This window comes from Anomaloglossus baeobatrachus, chromosome 8 (assembly GCF_048569485.1).
Source record: "Anomaloglossus baeobatrachus isolate aAnoBae1 chromosome 8, aAnoBae1.hap1, whole genome shotgun sequence".
Lineage (NCBI taxonomy): Eukaryota > Metazoa > Chordata > Amphibia > Anura > Aromobatidae > Anomaloglossus > Anomaloglossus baeobatrachus.
The window spans coordinates 58,755,722-58,781,219 of record NC_134360.1 but is presented as its reverse complement, the minus strand read 5'-3'; the positions used below and the strand labels follow the sequence as shown (position 1 = coordinate 58,781,219).

General features: G+C 50.2%; 1 protein-coding gene across 1 annotated transcript in view; it reads left to right on the top strand.

Moving 5' to 3' along the window:
• CAMKV (CaM kinase like vesicle associated) overlaps nt 1-24,829 on the top strand; it is a 98,256-nt gene extending 73,427 nt beyond the window's left edge. The window contains exon 11 of the mRNA XM_075320807.1: nt 23,853-24,829. Within this exon, the coding sequence (XP_075176922.1) occupies nt 23,853-24,044 (192 nt within the window). The 3' untranslated portion in view covers nt 24,045-24,829. The remainder of the gene's footprint in view (nt 1-23,852) is intronic.
• Nucleotides 24,830-25,498: the final 669 nt, after the last annotated feature.

The window sequence follows — 25,498 nt, the reverse complement described above, 5'->3', positions numbered from 1 at the left end:
CCGCGCCTACTCTCCTGGTCTTATAGGCCCAGCACACCTGCGGCAGGAAATGACATGAGGCTGTGCTGGGTATATAAGACTGGCCTTTCCATGTGGGTGGCGCCTGATCAACGTGTCTTGAAGCCTTGTCTTGTGAGCTAGGTGCTCAGGTCCCCTTGTGCCGTGTCCTGTACTACTGTTTGTCTTTCCTACCCGGCACCTGTACCAGTGTCCTGCACTGTCTCTTAGGAACTCCGTGACCCCAGTGACTTTGTTCTTCCCGTCCCCTGTGGGATGCGGCTCCCGTCCTAGCCACGCCAGTGCTCTGGCCGCCGTGTACCCTGCCCCCCGGTGGCGTGCTCGGTCCAGCGGATCCACCTCCTGGGTCTACCAGTCCTCCCTGACCTGACACGTGTCCATGATGACCCCGGGTTACTGAGCTACGGATCGCCTCACACACCATACTGTATGCATAATGTGTGAGGCGATATAATCCCCTGTAGTGATAAAGCATTGCAGTGGATTATGGAAACGCAGAAAAACTTGACACGCTGCTTCTTTTTTCAGCAACAAAATCTGCAATGAAAAAAAAGAAGCAACATGTGTACAGCAAGTCAGGATTCTTATCGACTGTGCTGGGATGCTTTTATTGATTAAAATGAGCAAGGAAAAACGCCATATGGGCACATAGCATATACTGCCCTATATGAATATATGTAGGGCTTAGAACCCAATAGTGATCTGTTTGGATCTACATTGTGGGTGTAATAAGACCCTATAACGTGTCCACATTGAAACCAGCCATATATAGCATCTCCTGCAGTTCCTTGATCCTTGGTAACTTTCTATTATTTTGCAGATTGTTACTTCTGGGTTCCTTTATATTCTTTAGCAGATTATTCTACAAAGGATACGTTTATTCATTTTTAGATCATTCCTCCTGGGTTTCTATATTATTCAGCAGATTGTTACTCCTGGGTCGCTTTATAGTCTTCTGCAGATTGTTGCTCCTGGGTCGCTTTATAGTCTTCTGCAGATCGTTGCTCCTGGGTCGCTTTATAGTCTTCTGCAGATTGTTGCTCCTGGGTCGCTTTATAGTCTTCTGCAGATCGTTGCTCCTGGGTCGCTTTATAGTCTTCTGCAGATCGTTGCTCCTGGGTCGCTTTATATTCATCTGCTGACGTTCAGCCTCCTGCTTTGTGTCTTGCTCGGCAGTGAATTCTCTATAATGAGGACTTCTCCTTAATCTTCTGTGACATTACTGATATCTTGAGGCTTTTTCTTCTTGCTGCCGTCTCTGATATTGAGAATAGGAATGGGCTGTGTACAAGCGGTTGACCCCGGTTTGCTGATTACGGTCTTGTTGTGTGGATTTGAGGCTTGTAATATATTTAGCGCTAAATAAAGTGGCGCTCATTTACATCTGCAGCGTATGATTAGCGTGTGATGTGACGGGAACATGTCAGCATCTCATATCCACATGATGTGATCTTGGCCGCTCTCGGCGTCTCTAATCATCGCTGCAGTCTCAGCACAGTTTTATTGAATTATATTGTCATTTTATGAGGCGCTTACACCCGTGGATACTGAGTGGAGTACAACTCCTACTGTGGACCATCCTGCACCGAGCAGATTTGTTCTCACATGCTCCTCGGTCTAGTGCTGAGAAGTGATGAGCGAGCACTACCATGCTCGGGGGCTCGGTAATCCTTATGAACAGTTGCATGTGCGGATGGGTGTGATTCAAGCATAATGGAAGTCAATGGGGGACTCAAGCATTTTTCTGGAAAATTTCCCCTAAAAATGTTTGCGTCCCTCCATTCGCTTCCATTATATGCGTGTGCTCAAGTCGCACCCATCTGAGCATCCAACTGTTCTTACCCAACTGATTACCTAGCACCTGAGCATGGTAGTGCTCGCTCATCACTTCTCAGCACTAGACAGAGGAGCATGTCCCATAGAAAATAATAATGCCCAAGAAAACAGTGGCCACATTTTGCTCCCAGAAAGTAATATTACCCCATGTGCACATTTGACGGTCACAATACCATGAGTGCCCCTATAACATTAATTCTTAAGTGCCCACTTAACATTTAATAAAGTACCCCCCCATGTTCAGCTGCCCTTTACACAGTATGATGGGCCCACAGCTGCTCTATACACAGTATAATGGGCCCACAGCTGCTCTATACACAGTATAATGGGCCCACAGCTGCTCTATACACAGTATAATGGGCCCACAGCTGCTCTATACACAGTATGATGGGCCCACAGCTGCTCTATACACAGTATAATGGGCCCACAGCTGCTCTATACACAGTATAATGGGCCCACAGCTGCTCTATACACAGTATAATGGGCCCACAGCTGCTCTATACACAGTATGATGGGCCCACAGCTGCTCTATACACAGTATAATGGGCCCACAGCTGCTCTATACACAGTATAATGGGCCCACAGCTGCTCTATACACAGTATAATGGGCCAACAGCTGCTCTATACACAGTATAATGGGCCCACAGCTGCTCTATACACAGTATGATGGGCCCACAGCTGCTCTATACACAGTATAATGGGCCCACAGCTGCTCTATACACAGTATAATGGGCCCACAGCTGCTCTATACACAGTATAATGGGCCCACAGCTGCTCTATACACAGTATGATGGGCCCACAGCTGCTCTATACACAGTATAATGGGCCCACAGCTGCTCTATACACAGTATAATGGGCCCACAGCTGCTCTATACACAGTATAATGGGCCCACAGCTGCTCTATACACAGTATGATGGGCCCACAGCTGCTCTATACACAGTATAATGGGCCCACAGCTGCTCTATACACAGTATAATGGGCCCACAGCTGCTCTATACACAGTATAATGGGCCAACAGCTGCTCTATACACAGTATAATGGGCCCACAGCTGCTCTATACACAGTATGATGGGCCCACAGCTGCTCTATACACAGTATAATGGGCCCACAGCTGCTCTATACACAGTATAATGGGCCCACAGCTGCTCTATACACAGTATAATGGGCCCACAGCTGCTCTATACACAGTATAATGGGCCCACAGCTGCTCTATACACAGTATAATGGGCCCACAGCTGCTCTATACACAGTATAATGGGCCCACAGCTGCTCTATACACAGTATAATGGGCCCACAGCTGCTCTATACACAGTATAATGGGCCCACAGCTGCTCTATACACAGTATAATGGGCCAACAGCTGCTCTATACACAGTATAATGGGCCCACAGCTGCTCTATACACAGTATGATGGGCCCACAGCTGCTCTATACACAGTATGATGGGCCCACAGCTGCTCTATACACAGTATAATGGGCCCACAGCTGCTATACACAGTATAATGGGCCCACAGCTGCTCTATAGACAGTATAATGGGCCCACAGCTCCTCTATACACAGTATAATGGGCCCACAGCTGCTCTATACACAGTATGATGGGCCCACAGCTGCTCTATACACAGTATGATGGGCCCACAGCTGCTCTATACACAGTATAATGGGCCCACAGCTGCTCTATACACAGTATAATGGGCCCACAGCTGCTCTATACACAGTATAATGGGCCCACAGCTGCTCTATACACAGTATAATGGGCCCACAGCTGCTCTATACACAGTATAATGGGCCCACAGCTGCTCTATACACAGTATAATGGGCCCACAGCTGCTCTATACACAGTATAATGGGCCCACAGCTGCTCTATACACAGTATAATGGGCCCACAGCTGCTCTATACACAGTATAATGGGCCCACAGCTGCTCTATACACAGTATAATGGGCCCACAGCTGCTCTATACACAGTATAATGGGCCAACAGCTGCTCTATACACAGTATAATGGGCCCACAGCTGCTCTATACACAGTATGATGGGCCCACAGCTGCTCTATACACAGTATGATGGGCCCACAGCTGCTCTATACACAGTATAATGGGCCCACAGCTGCTATACACAGTATAATGGGCCCACAGCTGCTCTATAGACAGTATAATGGGCCCACAGCTCCTCTATACACAGTATAATGGGCCCACAGCTGCTCTATACACAGTATGATGGGCCCACAGCTGCTCTATACACAGTATGATGGGCCCACAGCTGCTCTATACACAGTATAATGGGCCCACAGCTGCTCTATACACAGTATAATGGGCCCACAGCTGCTCTATACACAGTATAATGGGCCCACAGCTGCTCTATACACAGTATAATGGGCCCACAGCTGCTCTATACACAGTATAATGGGCCCACAGCTGCTCTATACACAGTATAATGGGCCAACAGCTGCTCTATACACAGTATAATGGGCCCACAGCTGCTCTATACACAGTATGATGGGCCCACAGCTGCTCTATACACAGTATGATGGGCCCACAGCTGCTCTATACACAGTATAATGGGCCCACAGCTGCTATACACAGTATAATGGGCCCACAGCTGCTCTATAGACAGTATAATGGGCCCACAGCTCCTCTATACACAGTATAATGGGCCCACAGCTGCTCTATACACAGTATGATGGGCCCACAGCTGCTCTATACACAGTATGATGGGCCCACAGCTGCTCTATACACAGTATAATGGGCCCACAGCTGCTCTATACACAGTATAATGGGCCCACAGCTGCTCTATACACAGTATAATGGGCCCACAGCTGCTCTATACACAGTATAATGGGCCCACAGCTGCTCTATACACAGTATAATGGGCCCACAGCTGCTCTATACACAGTATAATGGGCCCACAGCTGCTCTATACACAGTATAATGGGCCCACAGCTGCTCTATACACAGTATAATGGGCCAACAGCTGCTCTATACACAGTATAATGGGCCCACAGCTGCTCTATACACAGTATGATGGGCCCACAGCTGCTCTATACACAGTATGATGGGCCCACAGCTGCTCTATACACAGTATAATGGGCCCACAGCTGCTCTATACACAGTATAATGGGCCCACAGCTGCTCTATACACAGTATAATGGGCCCACAGCTGCTCTATACACAGTATAATGGGCCCACAGCTGCTCTATACACAGTATAATGGGCCCACAGCTGCTCTATACAGAGTATAATGGGCCCACAGCTGCTCTATAGACAGTATGATGGGCCCACAGCTCCTCTATACACAGTGTACAGCTCCTCTATACACAGTATGATGGGCCTACAGCTGCTCTGTACACAGTATAATGGGCCCACAGCTCCTCTACACAGTATGATGGGCCCACAGCTGCTCTACACAGTATGATGGGCCCACAGCTGCTCTATACACAGTATAATGATAATGGGCCCACAGCTCCTCTATACGCAGTATGATGGGCCCACAGCTGCTCTATACACAGTATGATGGGCCCACAGCTGCTCTATACACAGTATAATGGGCCCACAGCTCCTCTATACACAGTCTACAGCTCCTCTATAAACAGTATGATGGGCCTACAGCTCCCCTAAACACAGTACAATGGTCCGACAACTTCCCTATTCACAATATGAAGTTCCCACAGCTCCTCTATACACAGTATGATTGTCCCACAGCTCCTCTATAGACAGTATGATTGTCTCACAGCTCCTCTATAGACAGTATGATTGTCTCACAGCTCCTCTATACACAGTATGATTGTCCCACAGCTCCTCTATAGACAGTATGATTGTCTCACAGCTCCTCTATAGACAGTATGATTGTCTCACAGCTCCTCTATACACAGTATGATTGTCTCACAGCTCCTCTATACACAGTATGATTGTCCCACAGCTCCTCTATACACAGTATGATTGTCCCACAGCTCCTCTATACACAGTATGATTGTCCCACAGCTCCTCTATAGACAGTATGATTGTCCCACAGCTCCTCTATAGACAGTATGATTGTCCCACAGCTCCTCTATAGACAGTATGATTGTCCCACAGCTCCTCTATAGACAGTATGATTGTCTCACAGCTCCTCTATACACAGTATAATGCCTCCACTGCTCCCTATAGACAGTATGATGGTTCCACAACTCCCTATACACATCATGATAGGCCCATAGCTCCCCTATACACAGTATCATGGCCTACAGCTCCACAATCAGGGCCGTATTTACCATTAGGCACCCGTGGTCCCGTGCCTAGGGTGGCAGGATGCAGGGGGCGGCACCTTCTAGCAGTAAAAAAAAAAATTTTTTTTTTTTACACATTCATTAAATCCGCTGTATTTTCAGAGGGGGGAGGGGGGAGAGGCGCACCTTTATTTATTTGTATCCACGTCAATTAAGACGCGAATGCAGACAAACTGCAGCGGCCGGGCACAGAGAGCTGATTGACCCCGGAACTGCCGGCGCCTGCACTTCCGGGGTCACAGGCGCGCCAATCAGCTCCTTCCTCTGTGCTGCATCCAATGCTGTATGGATTTCACATGCAGAGCTCACAGCAGGACGCCGCAGTGGACGCCGCGATGGAAGCCGGTGTCAGAAGAGGATACTCACGTGAGCCAGGAAGATGACGGCGGGCCCTGGAGCAGGTAAGTGCTCGCAGAGCTGAAGATTCATAAGGAGCGTGGGGGTGTCTCTAATGCAGACTGGAGATCTGCGTATGGGGTGGGAGGAGAGAGGCTGATACTGGGGGAGACTTGGGGGAAGAGAAGCTGATACTGGGGGAGGCTGGGAGGAGAGAGTATGATGCTGGGCGAGGCTGGGAGGGGGAGGCTGATGTTGCGGAAGGCTGGGATGGGGAGAGGCTGACGCTGGGGGAGGCTGGGAGGAGGGAGGCTGATGCTGAGGGAGGCTGATGGTGGGGGAGGCTGGGAGGAGAGAGGCTGATGCTGAGGGAGGCTGATGCTGGGGGAGGCTGGGAGGAGAGAGGGGGAGGCTGGGAGGAGGGAGGCTGATGCTGAGGGAGGCTGATGCTGGGGGAGGCTGGGAGGAGGGAGGCTGATGCTGAGGGAGGCTGGGAGGGGGGAGGCTGGGAGGAGAGAGGCTGATGCTGGGGGAGGCTGGTAGGAAGGAGGCTGATGCTGAGGGAGGCTGATGCTGGGAGAGGCTGATGCTGAGGGAGGCTCGGAGGAGAGAGGCTGATGCTGAGGGAAGCTTATGCTGGGGGAGACTGGGAGGAGAGAGGCTGATGCTGGGGGAGGCTAGGAGGGGGGAGGCTGATGCTGGCGGAGGCTGATACTGGGGGAGGCTGGGAGGAGGGAGGCTGATGCTGAGGGAGGCTGATGCTGGGGGAGGCTGGGAGGAGGGAGGCTGATGCTGAGGGAGGCTGATGCTGGGGGAGGCTGGGAGGAGGGAGGCTGATGCTGAGGGAGGCTGATGCTGGGGGAGGCTGGGAGGAGAGAGGCTGATGCTGAGGGAGGGGGAGGCTGGGAGGAGAGAGGGGGAGGCTGGGAGGAGAGAGGCTGATACTGGGGGAGGCTGATGCTGGGAGAGTTTGGGAGGAGAGAGGCTGATGCTGGGGGAGGCTGGGAGGAGAGAGGCTGGTGCTGGGGGAGGCTGATGCTGGGGGAGGCTGGGAGGAGGGAGGCTGATGCTGGGGGAGGCTGGGAGGAGGGAGGCTGATGCTGGGAGGGGGAAGGCTGGGAGGAGGGAGGCTGATGCTGAGGGAGGCTGATGCTGGGGGAGGCTGGGAGGAAAGAGGCTGATGCTTAGGGAGGCTGATGCTGGGAGAGGCTGATGCTGCAGGAGGCTCGGAGGAGAGAGGCTGATGCTGAGGGAGGCTGATGCTGGGGGAGGCTGGGAGGAGAGAGGCTGATATGCCGGGGCAGGCTGGGAGGAGGGAGGCTGATGCTGAGGGAGGCTGGGAGGAAAGAGGCTGATGTTGAGAAAGGCTGATGCTGGGAGAGGCTGATGCTGCGGGAGGCTCGGAGGAGAGAGGCTGATGCTGAGGGAGGCTGATGCTGGGGGAGGCTGGGAGGAGAGAGGCTGATGCTGGGGGAGGCTAGGAGGAAAGAGGCTGATGTTGAGAAAGGCTGATGCTGGGAGAGGCTGATGCTGCGGGAGGCTCGGAGGAGAGAGGCTGATGCTGAGGGAGGCTGATGCTGGGGGAGGCTGGGAGGAGAGAGGCTGATGCTGGGGGAGGCTAGGAGGGGGGAGGCTTTTGCTGGGGGAGGCTGATGCTGGGGGAGGCTGGGAGGAGAGAGGCTGATGCTGGGGGAGGCTGGGAGGAGGGAGGCTGATGCTGAGGGAGGCTGGGAGGGGGGAGGCTGGGAGGAGAAAGGCTGATGCTGGGGGAGGCTGGGAGGAGGGAGGCTGATGCTGAGGGAGGCTGATGCTGGGAGAGGCTGATGCTTCGGGAGGCTCGGAGGAGAGAGGCTGATGCTGGGGGAGGCTGATACTGGGAGAGGCTGTGAGGGGGGAGGCTGGGAGGGGGGAGGCTTATGCTGGGGGAGGCTGGGAGGGTGGAGGCTGATGCTGGGGGGGCTGATGCTGGGGGAGGCTGGGAGGAGTGAGGCTGATGCTGGGGGAGGCTAGGAGAAGAGAGGCTGATGCTGGGGGCAGAGAGGCTGATGCTGGGGGCAGAGAGGCTGATGTTGGGGGAAGCTGGGGGAGAGAGGCTGATGCTGGGGGAAGCTGGGGGAGAGAGGCTGATGCTGGGGGAAGCTGGGGGAGAGAGGCTGATGCTGGGGGAAGCTGGGGGAGAGAGGCTGATGCTGGGGGAAGCTGGGGGAGAGAGGCTGATGCTGGGGGAAGCTGGGGGAGAGAGGCTGAAGCTGGGGGAGGCTGAGGGGGAGAGAGGCTGAAGCTGGGGGACGCTGGGGGGAGAGAGGTTGATGCTGGGTGGGCTGGGGGGAGAGAGGCTGATGCTGGGGGAGGCTGATACTGGGAGAGGCTGTGAGGGGGGAGGCTGGGAGGGGGGAGGCTGATGCTGGGGGAGGCTGGGAGGGTGGAGGCTGATGCTGGGGGGGCTGATGCTGGGGGAGGCTGGGAGGAGTGAGGCTGATGCTGGGGGAGGCTGGGGGCAAAGAGGCTGATGCTGGGGGCAGAGAGGCTGATGCTGGGGGAAGCTGGGGGAGAGAGGCTGATGCTGGGGGAAGCTGGGGGAGAGAGGCTGATGCTGGGGGAAGCTGGGGGAGAGAGGCTGATGCTGGGGGAAGCTGGGGGAGAGAGGCTGAAGCTGGGGGAGGCTGGGGGGAGAGAGGCTGAAGCTGAGGGACGCTGGGGAGAGAGAGGCTGATGCTGGGGGGGCTGGGGGGAGAGAGGCTGATGCTGGGGGAGAGGCTGCTGGTGAAGGCGGGGGAGAGCGGCTGCTGCTGGGGGAATGGGAGAGAGGGGCCAATCCTAGAGACAGAGGACAATGGTTGAGGGATAGTGCAATGACAAAATCGATGGCGGGGGAGTGTAAGGACTCAGAATGAGAGGGGGGCAGCATTGGGAGCTCATTATGGAGAAGGGGCAGCATGTGTGGGCTCAGTATGGAGTGGAGCAATGTAGGGGAGTCAATATCAAGAGTGGGGTAGTGTGTGTGTGTGTGTGTGTGTGTGTGTGTGTGGGACGGGTGTCTCAGCATAAGCGTTAGTGTGGTGGTCTTAGGATGAGTGGGGCAGCATGGAGGGGTCATTATGAAAAAGAGGAAGGCAGCATTAGGAGCTCATGGAGAGGGGCAGCATGCATGGGACATTATGAGGAGGGAACAGCATGCATGGGAAACTGTGAGGAGGGAGCAGCATGCATGGGACACTGTGAGGAGGGGGCAGCATGCATGGGACACTGTGAGGAGGGGGCAGCATGCATGGGACATTGTGAGGAGGGGGCAGCATGCATGGGACATTGTGAGGACGGGGAAGCATGCATGGGACATTGTGAGGAGGGGGAAGCATGCATGGGACATTGTGAGGAGGGGGCAGCATGCATGGGACATTGTGAGGAGGGGGCAACACGCATGGGACATTGTGAGGAGGGGGCAGCACGCATGGGACATTGTGAGGAGGGGCAGCATGCATGGGACATTGTGAGGAGGGGGCAGCATGCATGGGACATTGGGAGGAGGGGCAACATGCATGGGACATTGTGAGGGGGGACAGCATGCATGGGACATTGTGAGGAGGGAGCAGCATGCATGGGACACTGTGAGGAGGGGGCAGCATGCATGGGACATTGTGAGGAGGGGGCAGCATGCATGGGACATTGTGAGGAGGGGGCAGCATGCATGGGACATTGTGAGGAGGGGGCAGCATGCATGGGACATTGTGAGGAGGGAACAGGATGCATGGGAGACTGTGAGGAGGGAGCAGCATGCATGGGACATTGTGAGGAGGGGGCAGCATGCATGGGACATTGTGAGGATGGGGAAGCATGCATGGGACATTGTGAAGAGGGAGCGGCATGCATGGGACATTGTGAGGAGGGAGCAGCATGCATGGGACATTGTGAGGAGGGAGCAGCATGCATGGGACACTGTGAGGAGGGGGCAGCATGCATGGGACATTGTGAGGAGGGGGCAGCATGCATGGGACATTGTGAGGAGGGGGCAGCATGCATGGGACATTGTGAGGAGGGAACAGCATGCATGGGAAACTGTGAGGAGGGAGCAGCATGCATGGGACATTGTGAGGAGGGGGCAGCATGCATGGGACATTGTGAGGACGGGGAAGCATGCATGGGACATTGTGAGGAGGGGGAAGCATGCATGGGACATTGTGAGGAGGGGACAGCATGCATGGGACATTGTGAGGAGGGGGAAGCATGCATGGGACATTGTGAGGAGGGGGCAGCACGCATGGGACATTGTGAGGAGGGGGCAGCATGCATGGGACATTATGAGGAGGGGGCAGCATGCATGGGAAACTGTGAGGAGGGAGCAGCATGCATGGGACATTGGGAGGAGGGGCAACATGCATGGGACATTGTGAGGGGGGACAGCATGCATGGGACATTGTGAGGAGGGAGCAGCATGCATGGGACACTGTGAGGAGGGGGCAGCATGCATGGGACATTGGGAGGAGGGGGCAGAATGCATGGGACATTGTGAGGAGTGGGCAGCATGCATGAGACATTGTGAGGAGGGGGCAGCATGCATGGGACACTGTGAGGAGGGGGCAGCATGCATGGGACATTGTGAGGAGGGGGCAGCATGCATGGGACACTGTGAGGAAGGGGCAGCATGCATGGGACATTGGGAGGAGGGGGCAGCATGCATGGGACATTGTGAGGAGGGGACAGCATGCATGGGACATTGTGAGGAAGGGGCAGCATGCATGGGACATTGGGAGGAGGGGGCAGCATGCATGGGACATTGTGAGGAGGGGGAAGTGTCGCGGGCGGGGAGGAGGGTGTCGGCACACTACGCTCGCCCCTTCTGCTCGGGTCCGGCGGCTGCTGCTCAGTGGTGGCTCGAGCGGTGGGCCGGATCCCGGGGGCTTCTCGAGCGGCACTCCTCGCCCGTGAGTGAAAAGGGGTATTTTGGTTGGGGAGATTGTTTATTGTCCGTGACGCCACCCACGGTTGTGGTGATTGAGTGTACACCACCGCTGGTCTATATGGGGATCCCGGGGATGGTGAGGCGGAGCAGCCAGTTGTTGTGTTGCCCCTCCGTGGGTAGGGGTTGGTGATCCCGGGGCCCAGTGGGGTGCAGGGGCGCAGGGGCAGCGCTGTGCCTTGCGGCACTGAGGTACTCACTCAGCCAGTAAACACGACACAGTTCTCGGTAAACAAACGGCTGGTTGGACGGGTCCCTCGGACGGTTCACGGTGCTGCGGTTCCCTGCAGTTAGCGGTGACGGTCTCTTCCCTGCACCTTTGAAATGTCTGTTTGGTAGCGGTGGATTCCCACCGGTTACCCGCTCCCCGACTACAATCTGTGCCGGAGGAGCTCCACACTTTGCCCGCAGGCGCCGGCCCTGGGAAACTGGTGCCTTGGCGGTGGCGGTGTTTCCCCGTTGTGGTTGGACCTTTGCCGTCAATCAGGACTTGCTTGTTGGGGGATCTACGTCCCCTTCACTAACGGATTTGGCAATTTACAGCGACTCCAAGCCTTGCCGGGATCCGAAAAGCCCCTGCCTTGGTGCTGACTGCCCTTTGTATACTGCTCCAGACCCCCGGGTACACACAGCCTCCGTGGTCCTTCCAGCAACCTCCAGACAGTCCCACTGCAGACCTTCACCACCGTCTGCTGACCTTGCTGACTCCGTCTGGGCACACAGCCACAGACCAACTTCAGGCTTTCTGTCACCTTCACTGCTGTTTCACTCCACTCTAGCTCCCTCCTGAGCTGAACTCTGTTGTTTTCTCAAGCTCGTCCCTGAGCTGACTCCTCTCACAAGCCCTGCCTGGGCTAATCTGCCTGGTACTTCCTGCCTCCAGAGCTGTGAACTCCTTGGTGGGCGGACACCAACCGCCTGGCTCCACCCCCTGGTGTGAATCATCAGCCTCTGGAGGAAGGCAACAAGGATTTGTGGGTTAGCTGGTGTACCTGCAGGGAATGTGGGGTGCGTGTGTGTTGTTACCTGTGTCCCCTGGCTTGCCCAGGGCGACACAGAAGCATGCATGGGACATTGTGAGGAGGGGGCAGCATGCATGGGACATTGTGAGGAGGGGGCAGCATGCATGGGACATTGTGAGGAGGGGGCAGCATGATGTGAGGTCAATGTGCAGATCATATTTCATAATTGAGGAAGGTGTGGTGGGTATAATTTATAAGGGAGGGCAGTGTGTAGTTTATTAGGGGCAGTGTGACAGTCATAGTATATAAGTGGGGACGGTGTGGTGGGAATACTTTATACTCATGCTATGTTTTGATGTGCCTGTGGTGATCCCCATTGGGGGGGGGGGTTAGTGCCCTTCGTTTCTCATTGATACTTTTTCAAGTGTTTTACAGAGTAGATCTGCCTTAAACAGATGTCGTGTGCGAAAACTCAGTGTTACGTTGTCACTAAGGGGCGCGACCACTTAAAGTGCCTAGGGCAGCACGAAGGCAAAATACAGCCCTGTCCACAATACACAGTATAATGCTTCCTTAGCTCCTCCAATACACAGTATGATAGTCCCACAACTCCCCTACACACAATATGATGGTCCCAGTGTATAATAGTACGCACAGTAGTCCCCACACTGTATAATAGCTCCTACATTGTATAATAGCCCTCACACCTTGAGGCCCCCCACAGTAGCCCCCAAACTGTAATGGACCCCATATTTGCTCCCACAATATATAATGGCCCTCAAAGTAGCCCTTAAACTGTATAATATCCCTTGCGTTTGATAACCCATTGTATAATGGCTCCCACAGAAGCCTCCAAACTGTATGAGGTCCCCCATACTTTATGATGCTCCCACAGTGATAGCACAAGTTTTAATTCAAATAAAATACATCTACTTACCTAATACAGGATCCTGATGATTCCACTGGCAAAGCGTGGGCGGATCAACATTTTGAAAGCACGGGCTCACATGCTCAGATTCAGTCCAAACTTATTCAGCCTCTGGCAATGACTGACCAGCATTCAACGGGTCTTTTCCTCTATCCTCAGACAGCTCCCGAGAGAGCTCGGCAGCTTTAAATGAGACCTAAGCAGTCTAACAAATTGGGCTGATGGTATCGGAGAAGTCAGTTCCACCCGGCCTAAAACCAAGACCAAAAATCCAGGCCCATTAAAAAATCCTCCAGGACTATAGGTGCTGGAGCCTTCTTTCCAGGTTTCACATTACTAAGGCTAGGTACTTCAGTGACACATACTCTCCATACTTTACCTGTCCTGCTACCCTTATACATACCCCTCCCTGCCACATGTCGGGAGGCTGGGCACCTTCTGCCAGCAAATAATGTACCCTTGACAGTACATCCGCATTCCCTTGATGTTTCCCAGGACTATGCTCAACCTGTAAATTAAAGTCTTGCAGAGCCAAGAAACACCGTGTCACCAGGGCAGTGTTTGCTTTTTTTTAACACATCCTCTTAGTGGGGCATGGTTGGACACAAGCTTAAACTTCTGGCTCAACAGGTAATATCTTAAGGCTTTCCACTTAATGGCCAAACTCTCTTTTTCTACAATTGATTAATTACGCTCACAGAAGAACAACTTTAAACTCAGATGACTGGGTGCTACTCTCCGTTTAGCTTCTATATGACATCTGATGCGTTCATCTGGACCACATTCTTTAGTGAAGCCAGGCGCTATGAACACTAGCTGTCTACAGAGCACAGGTTCCTAAAATGCCACCTCAGCCTTCGGTGACTGCTTAGCCATCGCTGAATTGGTACCCTTCAAGAGGTCCATCAGAAAGGCGTTTTTCAGGTCGAAATTGGGGATAAACCTTCGGTAGTAACCCACTATCCATAGGAAGGTTCTCATCTGTTTCTTTGAGAGGGGTCGTGGCCAGCTCTGTATCGCCTCTATTTTATTTATCTGAGGTTTGATCACACCGTTGCCTAAAACATGGCCCAAATATTTTGTTTCCTCCAACCACATTGCACATTTGTTTGAGTTGATGGTGAAGTCCACCTTCCTTTAAGCATCCAATATCGCTAAGATTTTGTTCAGGTGACTTCCCTAATCCCGGCTGAAGATAACGATGTTATCTAAGTAGGCCGCTGAATATTTCTTGTGAAGGGCCAGGACCCGATTGACGGCTCTTTGGAAAGTGGCTGGAGCTAAAGGCATCCTGATGTACTAATAATATCTTTCTGGAGTCGAGAATTAAGTCTTCTCTGAGGCTTCTTTGGATAGGAGGATCTGCCAATATCCCTTTGTGAGGTCAAGGGTGGTTATGTACCTTGCTGATCCTAATCTTTTGAGGAGCTCATCCACCTGGGGCATCGGGTACGCATCCGACTTAGAGACCTCATTGAACTTCCTGTAGTCGTTAAAGAAGTGCCACTCCCGATCCGACTTTGGCACCAACACTATGGAACTGGACCAGCCACTCTTGGGACTCTTCGGTGACACCCAGATTCAACTCCGTTGCACCTCCTTCGAGATTACCTCTCGGCGGGTTTCTGGAATCCGATATGGCTTCAGGTTGACACGAACATGAGACTCCGTAATTCATGCTCTATGACTTGCATAAAACCTAGTAACTTCGAGAACAGATCTTTGTTCCACTGCAACAACTCTCCACACCTGTGCTTCTGAGAACAGGACAAGGTTCCCACAACCTTGACGTCTTTTACACTAGCTTCAAACTTAGCCGAAGACAGGGAGCGTCCACGGGTTCTCTGTCTTGCCAGAGCTTGAACAGGTTAACAGTAGATCTGGTAAGGCTTTCTTCTCCATGGTTGATGAATTTTATAGTTATATTCACCCATCTTCTCCATTACTTCATAGGAGCCCTGCCACTTGGCCAGGAATTTGCTGCCTCACTCTGGCCAACCACTTATACACACTTGTCTGTGCCTCTTGTACCTTGAGGAAGTGCTCCTTCATAATGGGCATCACGTTTGCAATCTTATCATGTATTTGGGCCATATATAGGCCATCAGCAGATTTGGGGCCTATAAGCTACGGCCACCACTAGTGGGCTCTGATATACAGCATTCTAACATGCTTTATATAAGAGCCCAGACCGCTTTGTAGAACGTAAAAATGACTTTATAATACTTATCTAAACGGTCGCTGCGGTGGGGTTGGGTCATATGGGCGTCGCCGTTCTCCTGTGCCGGCGCCTCCTCTTACGGCCATCTTCATCCGCATTCTGTAGCCTGTGTGCATGACGCGTCCTACGTCATACACACTCGCCGGTCCCGCGCAGGCGCACTACAATACTTTGATCTGCCCTGCTCAGGGCAGATCAAAGTGTGCCTGCGCAGGAGCTCAATGCCGGCGAGTGTTTATGACGTAGAACGAGTCATGCACCTAGTCTTCAGAAGAAGGACGACAAAGATGGCCGAAAGAGGAGGCTTCGGCACCGGAGAACGGAGAAGGTCCATATGACCCAACTCCACTGCAGCGACCATTTAGGCGAGTATTATAAAATCATTTTTACGTTCTACACAGCAGCCTGGGCTCTTATATACAGCATGTTAGAATGCTGTATATAAGAGCCCAGTGGTGGTGGCCACAGCTTATAGTCACCAAATCTGGTGACAGGTTCCATTTAACACGTTCCTGTAGGGGGTGGTCTCAGCTTCCCAGGACTCTTTAGCCACGTCTAGGAATCCACAGGGATGTCGACTGTATAGCAGTTCAGATAGGGAGAAACCTGTAGAAGCTTGAGGAACTTTCCTGATGGAGAACAAAAGATACGGAAGAAGACAGTCTCAGCTGTCCTTTTCTACTACCTTCTTCAACATTGCCTTCACGGTTTTATTAAACCTTTCTACCAGGCTGTCCATCTGTGGATGGTAAACTGAGGTCTTGAGTAGCACAATAGGCAATAGGCAGCACTTTGCACTGTTCTTTCATGACCTTTGACATGAATGGCGTTTCCTGGTCTGTTAGTATCTTTTGTTGGCAGGCCTGTTTTTGAGAATAAATGGACCTGTTCTCGAGCGATGCACTTAGCGGAGGAGTTTCTTAGCGGCAACGCCTCTGAGTACCAGGTGGCATAATCAAGGACGACTAAGACATACTGATGTCCCCTAGCAGACGTTACCAAGGGACCCACTAAATTCATTCAGATCCCCTAGAAAGAGACCTCGATAATAGACAATGAAACTAGGGGACTGCGGAAATGGGATACTGGGGAGGTTAGCTGGCATGTCGATCAGGACAGACAGTATTTCGGGATCTCTCAGTAGCAGGCAGGCCAGTAGAACCTCTGAATAATCCGCTCCTGGGCACTGTTCATCCCCAGATGACCACCCAACACATGTGAATGGGCCATATCTAACACTCTGCGTCTGAAGGGTTTTGGTACCAGCAACTGCTTTATTACCTCCCTACTTTGTTTCACCACCTGATATAACAAATCTTCTTCATGGCAAAATGAGGGAATCGACCTTCTACCCCTGTTGCCTGAGGAACCCCATTTAATACAGTCACATTCTCCAGTGCACCTTTTTAGTGTTACGTCCATGAGCTGGGGCGGTTCCAAAGTATCCCCTGGACACCTCTAGCTCAGGTACATTGGCTTCTGGGGATGCTATCTCATCCTCATCGTCAGCCAACACAGAAAACGGAAAATCGTTGGCCTCAGCAAGAGACAATTTTTTTTTAACTATGATCTGATTACCAGGTAACATTGATTTTCCCTACAGGTCCCAAAACAACGCAAAGTCCCGTTCTAAGGCTATGTTCACACATGGCATCTTTTTGCCAGTGCATCAAAAACGCACCGCGGCAAAAACGCAACAAAAACACACTACGTTTTTACCGCGTTTTTCCCAATGCGTTTTTAAGTCAAATCTATTGACTGGAATGGCTCCAAAACGCTGCATAAATGCAGAAATAATTGACATGCTGCATCTTTGGTGCATCTTCAAAAACTCAGCCAAGATGCAGCCAACAATAGATGCCCAGTGTGGACAGCAAAATAGAAATCTCATAGACTTTCCTGGGAGGAAGGAAATGCATGCATTTTGGTGCATCTCTGTGATGTCAAAAACGCACCAAAGATGCATCAAAAGATGCCCTGTGTGAACTTAGCCTTAAATTATGGCATGCAACAAGTCCTTCACCACTCTGACTTCATGGGACGCAGTACCACAGTCTGTACTTATGTTGATGCTGGCCACCAGATAATTCTTAGCATCCCAATGGATACTCCTGACACCCAGCACCTTCCCAGGAACCAGCTGATGAGGACGTGTGGCCCTTACCAGGGTTACAAAACTTCCTGAGTCCAAAAGTCCAATCACCTGCACCTCCATTTACAATCACCAGGCATGCCTGAGGATGAAGAACAGCACTGCAGGAAGGGTATGCGAAATAAAAGCAGTGCCGGCCTTTACTGCAGTCCATAGTCTCTGAGGTTACGGGGCACCGGGAGGCTATATGGCCAGGGGCATGACACCTCCAGTAGACCACAGCACCGTACAGATCTCTCATCTCAGATGCCAATTGGCTGCCAGTTGGGCCTTTGGGTGCCCTAAAGGTGAGGTTTTAGCCCCCCTCTTTGGAGTGTCAGTGCCCCTTTAGGAACTCCAATAAGGTGATGACATAGCCTCTTGACTCGCCAGGGTACTCTCAATCGTGCGGTGCCTCTCCACCAGGTCATTGGTGTTCGGGAGATCATTCTGGGCAACCCAGCCCTGAACCGGTCTCGTAAAAAAGTGTATAATCCGGCTCATCACTACTCTCTCGACCATCTGTGCAAGTGAAGAAGTCTCAGATTGCAGCCATTTTTGCACCATGTGTAGCAGGTCAAAATCTGCGACCAGGGAGGTTTATCTATACAATAGCCTAGTGGTGCATTCGTTGAGCCCTAATTGCCAGGGTAATGCTCAAGCGGGCCAAGATCTCAGCCTTCAGTTTCCCATACTCTTTGGGGTCCTGAAGAGTCAGATCGGTATACACATTTTGCCGTTCCCCAGTCAAAAATGGCACCAGTACTTCCGCTCACAGGCAGTTTCTCCCGCTCCGTCACCCTCTCAAACAACGACAGGAACACTTCCACATCATCCCTTGGAATAATCTTTTGCAATGCCCCTCTCACAGTCTTCCTCTACTGGGTCTCGTACCTTCCGCTTGGGGTTGGTGTGGTTTCCTTGCCTCGGGCAGCCTCTGCTTCCTAGCGGCTGGTGCTGGATCAGGAGCTTGTAGGTTTCCTCTTTGTTCTGATGTTGTTGCAAGTTGGCTTGGACCATCTATTTGATTTGCTCCTCCATGCTCCAGCCTGAGCCTGAATAGCAGCTTTCAGCCAGGACATGTAATCTTAGTCCACATTCGCTTATTATAATAATAATATTTGATTTATATAGCGCTATTAATTCCACAGCGCTTTACATACATCAGCAACACTGTCCCCATTGGGGCTCACAATCTAAATTCCCTATTAGTATATTTTTTTGAGCATGGGAGGAATCTGGAGAACCCGGAGGAAACCCACACAAACACAGGGAGAGCATACAAACTCCTTGCAGATGTTGTTCTTGGTGGGATATGAACCCAGAACCAAAGTGCTGCAAGACTGCTGTGCTAACCACTGAGCCACTGTGCCGCTTATGACACTTGGGATTCACTGCCCGCACTCCAAGCACCAGCTGTAGTGGATTACGCTCTCTGGTAGTTGGTAGCGTTCACACAGGATGGCCATGCAGTTATATCCAAGACAGCTGAAGTTTATTATTTTCATAACCTTCCAGATATGGTTTAAACAAAAGAGCCTCTCCTGGGCACAAAAGAAATGAAAGAACAAAAATACAAAATAAAAAGTCCTTAATATAACATCGGCTCATCTGTTCAGATCAGCCTCTGGCAAAGACCGACCAGCATTCAAAGGGTGTTTTCTTCTGTCCACAGACAGCTCCTGAGAAAGCTCAGCTGCTTTAAATGAGACCTAGGCAGCCAGACAAAACCAGGGCTGGAGACAACAGAGTGGTCAGTCCCACGCTGCACTTCTGGCGGCTACTAAAACTTGTAATTAAAAATCTTCTGAGCACCATAGGTGCTGGAGCCTGCTTTCCGGGTTTCACAACACTGAGGCTATGCACTTTAGTGACACATACACTCCATCCAGGACCTGACCATCTTCCACATATACTCCATCTTACACATACACTCCATCCAGGACCTGACCATCTTCCACATACACTCCATCTTACACATACACTCCATCTTACACATACACTCCATCCAGGACCATCTTACAGTTGCTACACTCTCTGCTCTTTGAACAAAAAAAGACAGAAGAAGTTTTTGATGCTAAAAATGTATATATTATCTCATATATTTAAATATTTAAAAACACACACACACACACACACACACACACACACACACACACACACTATGTGTGTATTTATGTGTGTATGTATGTATGTCCGCTAAAGGAATCCGCACCGTCGCATTTACAATCACGAAATTTTGCACAGACGCCTCATGTGACCCAGGGAGCGTCGTAGACTATGTTTTGACAGGAAAATTTAATAACCCCGCGCTTTACAGTTAATCTCTAAAATCCTGCCGCCATTAAACTGAATGGAGGTGGGAGCTATAGGTTATTAATAGCAACTGTCAGTGGTTGCTATAGGAACAAAATAAACTGTTAGTTGAAGCTTATGTGTGAGGTAATAAGATGTCGGTGGAGAGATGGATAGAGAGACAGAAAAAGACAGACAGAGACACAGACAGAGACACATGGGGAAAGAAACAGCCCTGGAAAGAGACAGCCCTGGAAAGAGACAGCCCTAGAAAGAGACAGACGGGCAAAGAGACAGACGGGCAAAGAGACAGCCCTGGAAAGAGACAGCTCTGGAAAGAGACAGCCCTGGAAAGAGACAGCCGGGGAAAAAGTCAGCCCTGGAAAGAGACAGCCGGGGAAAAAGTCAGCCCTGGAAAGAGACAGACGGGGAAAGAGAGAGACCTGGAAAGAGACAACCCTGGAAAGAGACAGCCCTGAAAAGATACAGCCCTAGAAAGAGACAGACGGGCAAAGAGACAGACGGGCAGAGAGACAGCCCTGGAAAGAGACAGCCCTGGAAAGAGACAGCTCTGGAAAGAGACAGCCCTGGAAAGAGAGAGACGGGGAAAAAGTCAGCCCTGGAAAGAGACAGACGGGGAAAGAGACAGCCCTGGAAAGAGACAGCCCTGGAAAGAGACAGCCCTGAAAAGATACAGCCCTGGAAAGAGACAGACCCCGGCAGAGAAACAAGCGGGGAGAGAGACAGGCGGGAAGAGAGACAGGCGGGCAGAGAGACAGGCGGGCAGAGAGACAGGCGGGCAAAGAGACAGCCCTGGAAAGAGACAGAGAAAGACAGATGGGAAAGAGACAGATGGGGAAAGAGGCAGACAGACAGACACACACAGAGACAGACACAGAGATAGAGAGAGACAGACAGACACAAAGATGGAGTCAGACTGATACAAATACAGACAATGATAGAAATAGACAGACAGAGACATAAACACAGACAGACAAGGAAAGAGACAGACAGAGAGACAGACAGCGACACATAGACAGAGACTGGGAGAGAGACACAGAGACAGTTACTATCTCGGGCAACGCCCGGGTACTACAGTCATGGCCAAAAGGTTTGAGAATGACACCAAAATTATATTTTCACATGATCTGTTGCCCTCTGGTTTTTAATTGTGTTTGTCTGATGTTTACATCACATACAGAAATATAATTGCAATCATATTATGAGTACCAAAAGGTTATATTGACAGAATGAGTTAATGCAGCAAGTCAATATTTGCAGTGTTGACCCTTCTTCTTCAGGACCTCTGCAATTCTCCCTGGCACGCTCTCAATCAACTTCTGGATCAAATCCTGACTGATAGCTGTCCATTCTTGCATAAGCAATGCTTGCATTTTGCCAGAATTTGTTGGTTTTGGTTTGTCCACCCGTCTCTTGATGATTGCCCACAAGTTCTCAATAGGATTAAGATCTGGGGAGTTTCCAGGCCATGGACCCAAAATCTCTGTTTTGTTCCATGAGCCATTTAGTGATCACCTTTGCTTTATGGCAAGGTGCTCCATCATGCTGGAAAAGGCATTGTTGGGTGCCAAACTGCTCTTGGACAGTTGGGAGAAGTTGCTCTTGGAGGATATTCTGGTACCATTCTTTATTCATGGCTGTGTTTTTAGGCAAGACTGTGAGTGAGCCGATTCCCTTGGCTGAGAAGCAACCCCACACATGAATGGTTTCAGGATGCTTAACAGTTGGCATGAGACAAGACTGGTGGTAGCGCTCACCTCTTCTTCTCCTAATAAGCTGTTTTCCAGATGTCCCAAACAATCGAAAAGGGGATTCATCTGAGAAAATGACTTTACCCCAGTCCTCAGCAGTCCACTCCCTTTACCTTTTGCAGAATATCAGTCGGTCCCTGATGTTTTTTCTGGAGAGAAGTGGCTTCTTTGCTGCCCTCCTTGAAACCAGGCCTTGCTCAAGCAGTCTCCGCCTCACAGTGCGTGCAGAAGCACTCACACCAGCCTGCTGCCATTGCTGAGCTAGCTGGCACTGCTGGTTGTCCGATCCCGCAGCTGAAACAGTTTTAAGATACGGTCCTGGCTTTTGCTGGTCCTTCTTGGGCGCCCAGGAGCCTTTTTGGCAACAATGGAAGCTCTCTCCTTGAAGTTCTTGATGATGGGATAGATTGTTGACTGAGGTGCAATCTTTGTAGCTGCGATACTCTTTCCTGTTAGGCCATTTTTGTGCAGAGCAATGATGGCTGCACGTGTTTCTTTAGAGATAACCATGGTTAACAGAAGAGAAACAATGATACCAAGCACCAGCCTCCTTTTAAAGTGTCCAGTGGTGTCATTCTTACTTAATCATGACTGATTGATCGCCAGCCCTGTCCTCATCAACACCCACACCTGTGTTAATGGAACAATCACTAAAACAATGTTAGCTGCTCCTTTTAAGGCAGGAATGCAATGATGTTGAAATGTGTTTTGGGGGTTAAAGTTCATTCTCTTAGCCAATAATGACTTTGCAAGTAATTGCTGTTAAGCTGATCACTCTTTATGACATTCTGGAGTATATGCAAATTGCCATTAGAAAAACTTAAGCAGTAGACTTTGTAAAAATTAATATTTGTAGCATTCTCAAAACTTTTGGCCATGACTGTACAGCTACTGTATATATATATATATATATATATATATATATATATATATATATATATATATATATATATATATATATATATATATATATATATATAATACATATATATATATACATACTCTATATATACAGTATATCACAAAAATGAGTATACCCCTCAATATTTTATTATATCTTTTAATGGGAAAACATTGAATATGTGATACTTTGATGTAATGTAAATAATTTGGTGCCATCTAAAAAGCTCAACACACAGCCATTAATGTTAAAACCACTAGCAACAAAAGTAAGTACACCCCTAAGTCAAAATGGCCAAACTGTGCCCAATTAGCCATTTTTCACCTCATGTGACTCATTGACACGGTCTCAGGTGTGAATGGGAGCAGCTGTGTTACATTTGGTGTTATCGCTCACCACACCACAGGTCCTACAAGGTCGATTGTATAATACATATGCTAATTTTAACAGAGGGAAGGGATAACTATGAATCCCCCCCCCAGATATTATCTGCTCCTCAGCTGCTGTCACTCAACAAGCAGCTAATTTTAGAAACTTTACTTTCTTGGATTTCAAAACCTATACATCCGAGCTGACCACTAAAGGAATGTATAGAATCAGCCTGATAGTGCCAGTATAGCACTGGATTTAGGTTATATACGGAAATCCTGGTGATTGGTTCCCTTTAAGGCAGTGCTTGAAAATAATGGTGACCGCACAAAATATAGTATTGACACTTTCAGCACAATTTGGCCATTTTTACTTAGGGGTGTACTCACTGTTTGTTGCCATCAGTTTACACATTAATGGCTACACGTTGAGTTATTTAGAGGGCACAAAATTTACACTGCTATCCAAGCTGTACACTGACTACCTTTTGACGTACACTGACCACATACACCCAGCCATAAGCAGAGCATTTCCAGGGTGGGAGGGAGTTTTTTTGCTGTTGTTTCTTTTACTCATCACGTGCAAAAATGTTGTTTTTTATCCCCAGTGAGCCATTCAGAGACGGTGTACCCGAGCACCTTGATGCTTGATTGAGTGGTTAGCATACGAACAGCACCCGAACTCGGACACAGGCTTTTTTTTTAAAGTCCGTGTTCTAGTCCGAGACCTGGACACCCGGTAACATTTTTTATCACGGACATTGCTTGGACCAAAATTATGTTCATGTAGATGTGACCCGATGGAGTCCTCTGCCTGCTGCAGGTTCCCTCTTGGTCCACTCTCACCTTTTACATCCCTTGTGTCTATTTCAGAAAGCCGTACGAGTGACCACCATGATGAAGAGGCTGAGAGCTCCGGAACAGACAACAGAGTCCAAAACCCCTTCCCCATCTAACGAGAGCGAGCAGACGCCAGGCCTGGCAACCCCAGCTCCATCACCAGCCAGCACACCTGCCGGGGATACTCCAACTCTGCTGACTCCATCTCCAGACGGAACCGGCTGAAATCCGGAGAAACAATAGAAAACCCAACACCCTCTTCACCGCAGAGCATACTCTCATTAACCCTTCCTTTCCCTCCGCTCTGGAGGGATTCTCTGCAGTTATGTCATTAACATTGTTGCTGTCAGAGAGATCTGCACCTGATTGCAGCGCAGAGCGATGCCAGACCCGTTGATTGCTAGGCAGAACCGCAGCACTAACCCCATCGCATTGCCCCAGTAACCCCTTCACTGCTAGAGCAGAGCCTTTATTTTTACTCGCATCCCTTAGTTGCTAGAAATTTGCGCAGTTGGAATAAATTCCCCCACCCTGTTATGACGCTAAATAAATAACCGCACCCTCATTATCACCTCTTCTTAATGCCATCAGTAAAGTGGACCTTTCGCCACAGATAACAGCAAAGTTTATAAAACTTTTTATTGAAATGTAACTTTTTTGCAGCCTCCTTGTGCCTCTTTGTGGCATTTTCTTATTAATACCCCCAACAAGTATTTCAAATAAGCATGATAATATGGCTTCCGCTCCCGCACCTGGGATTGGGAACCGCAAAAAGATGAGCCATACCCCGCTCCTAAGTACAAGATGCCACAGGTTTGACAGGTCCACTTTAAGCCTGGGGTTAGCTCCTGTCCCTGTAGAAATCGGCAAACTTATAGCTTCAGGTCGCCACCTTGTTTCTTCGTCCTTTTCTGAACCCTTTCTGTGTCCCACTTAGTGGGACATATAATGTACAGACCTTTCCCCTGTGTTTTGTAAGCTTTATTTGAATAAATGTGCTGCTTATCCCATTTGTTGCGGTCTCCATGATGGGTGGAGGGTCTAGATTTCTAAAAAAATTACAACCAAGGAAAAATAATGTGCTTGATGTATACATGCTGTGTACCCCTTTGCATAGAGCTCCTCGGGGGTGGAGACTATGAGGAGTCAAGTCTTTCCTCTGCTCAGGCAGGAACAAGCCCCACACTTTCTTGCTTGGATAAATGACGATTCAGAGCAGAAATCATTGTACAGTAGAGAACATCAGCATGGCCACAATCATTATTGTTTATGTTTCGGCTTAACAGAAGCTTGAAAATGGCCCTTTGATACAGAACCTGTAACTAAGCCCAGTTCTGGTCCTGTAGCATTTGGTGCAATCTATTATGACCAAGAACTGTCCCAATTCTCCTGGTGTGTACTGGGCCATCTGCTTTTGAGGTGATGGCCCCTCGGCAGCATTTAGGCCGGTTTCAGACTTCAGTGTTTAATCAGGTACTAGTCACACTCATAGTTTTGGTCACACGTGTCACACGTGTTTGCATACGTGTGACACGTACCGGGGAAAACATGTGTCTCTGCAATGAAAATATGTTCTATATTTACCTGTATCCAGCGATGCTGTCTTCTGCTCTGCTGTCTCTCGCTCCTAACCCCCGCTCATTATTTTCATTGATTATTCACTGCCCAAGGCTCTGGAA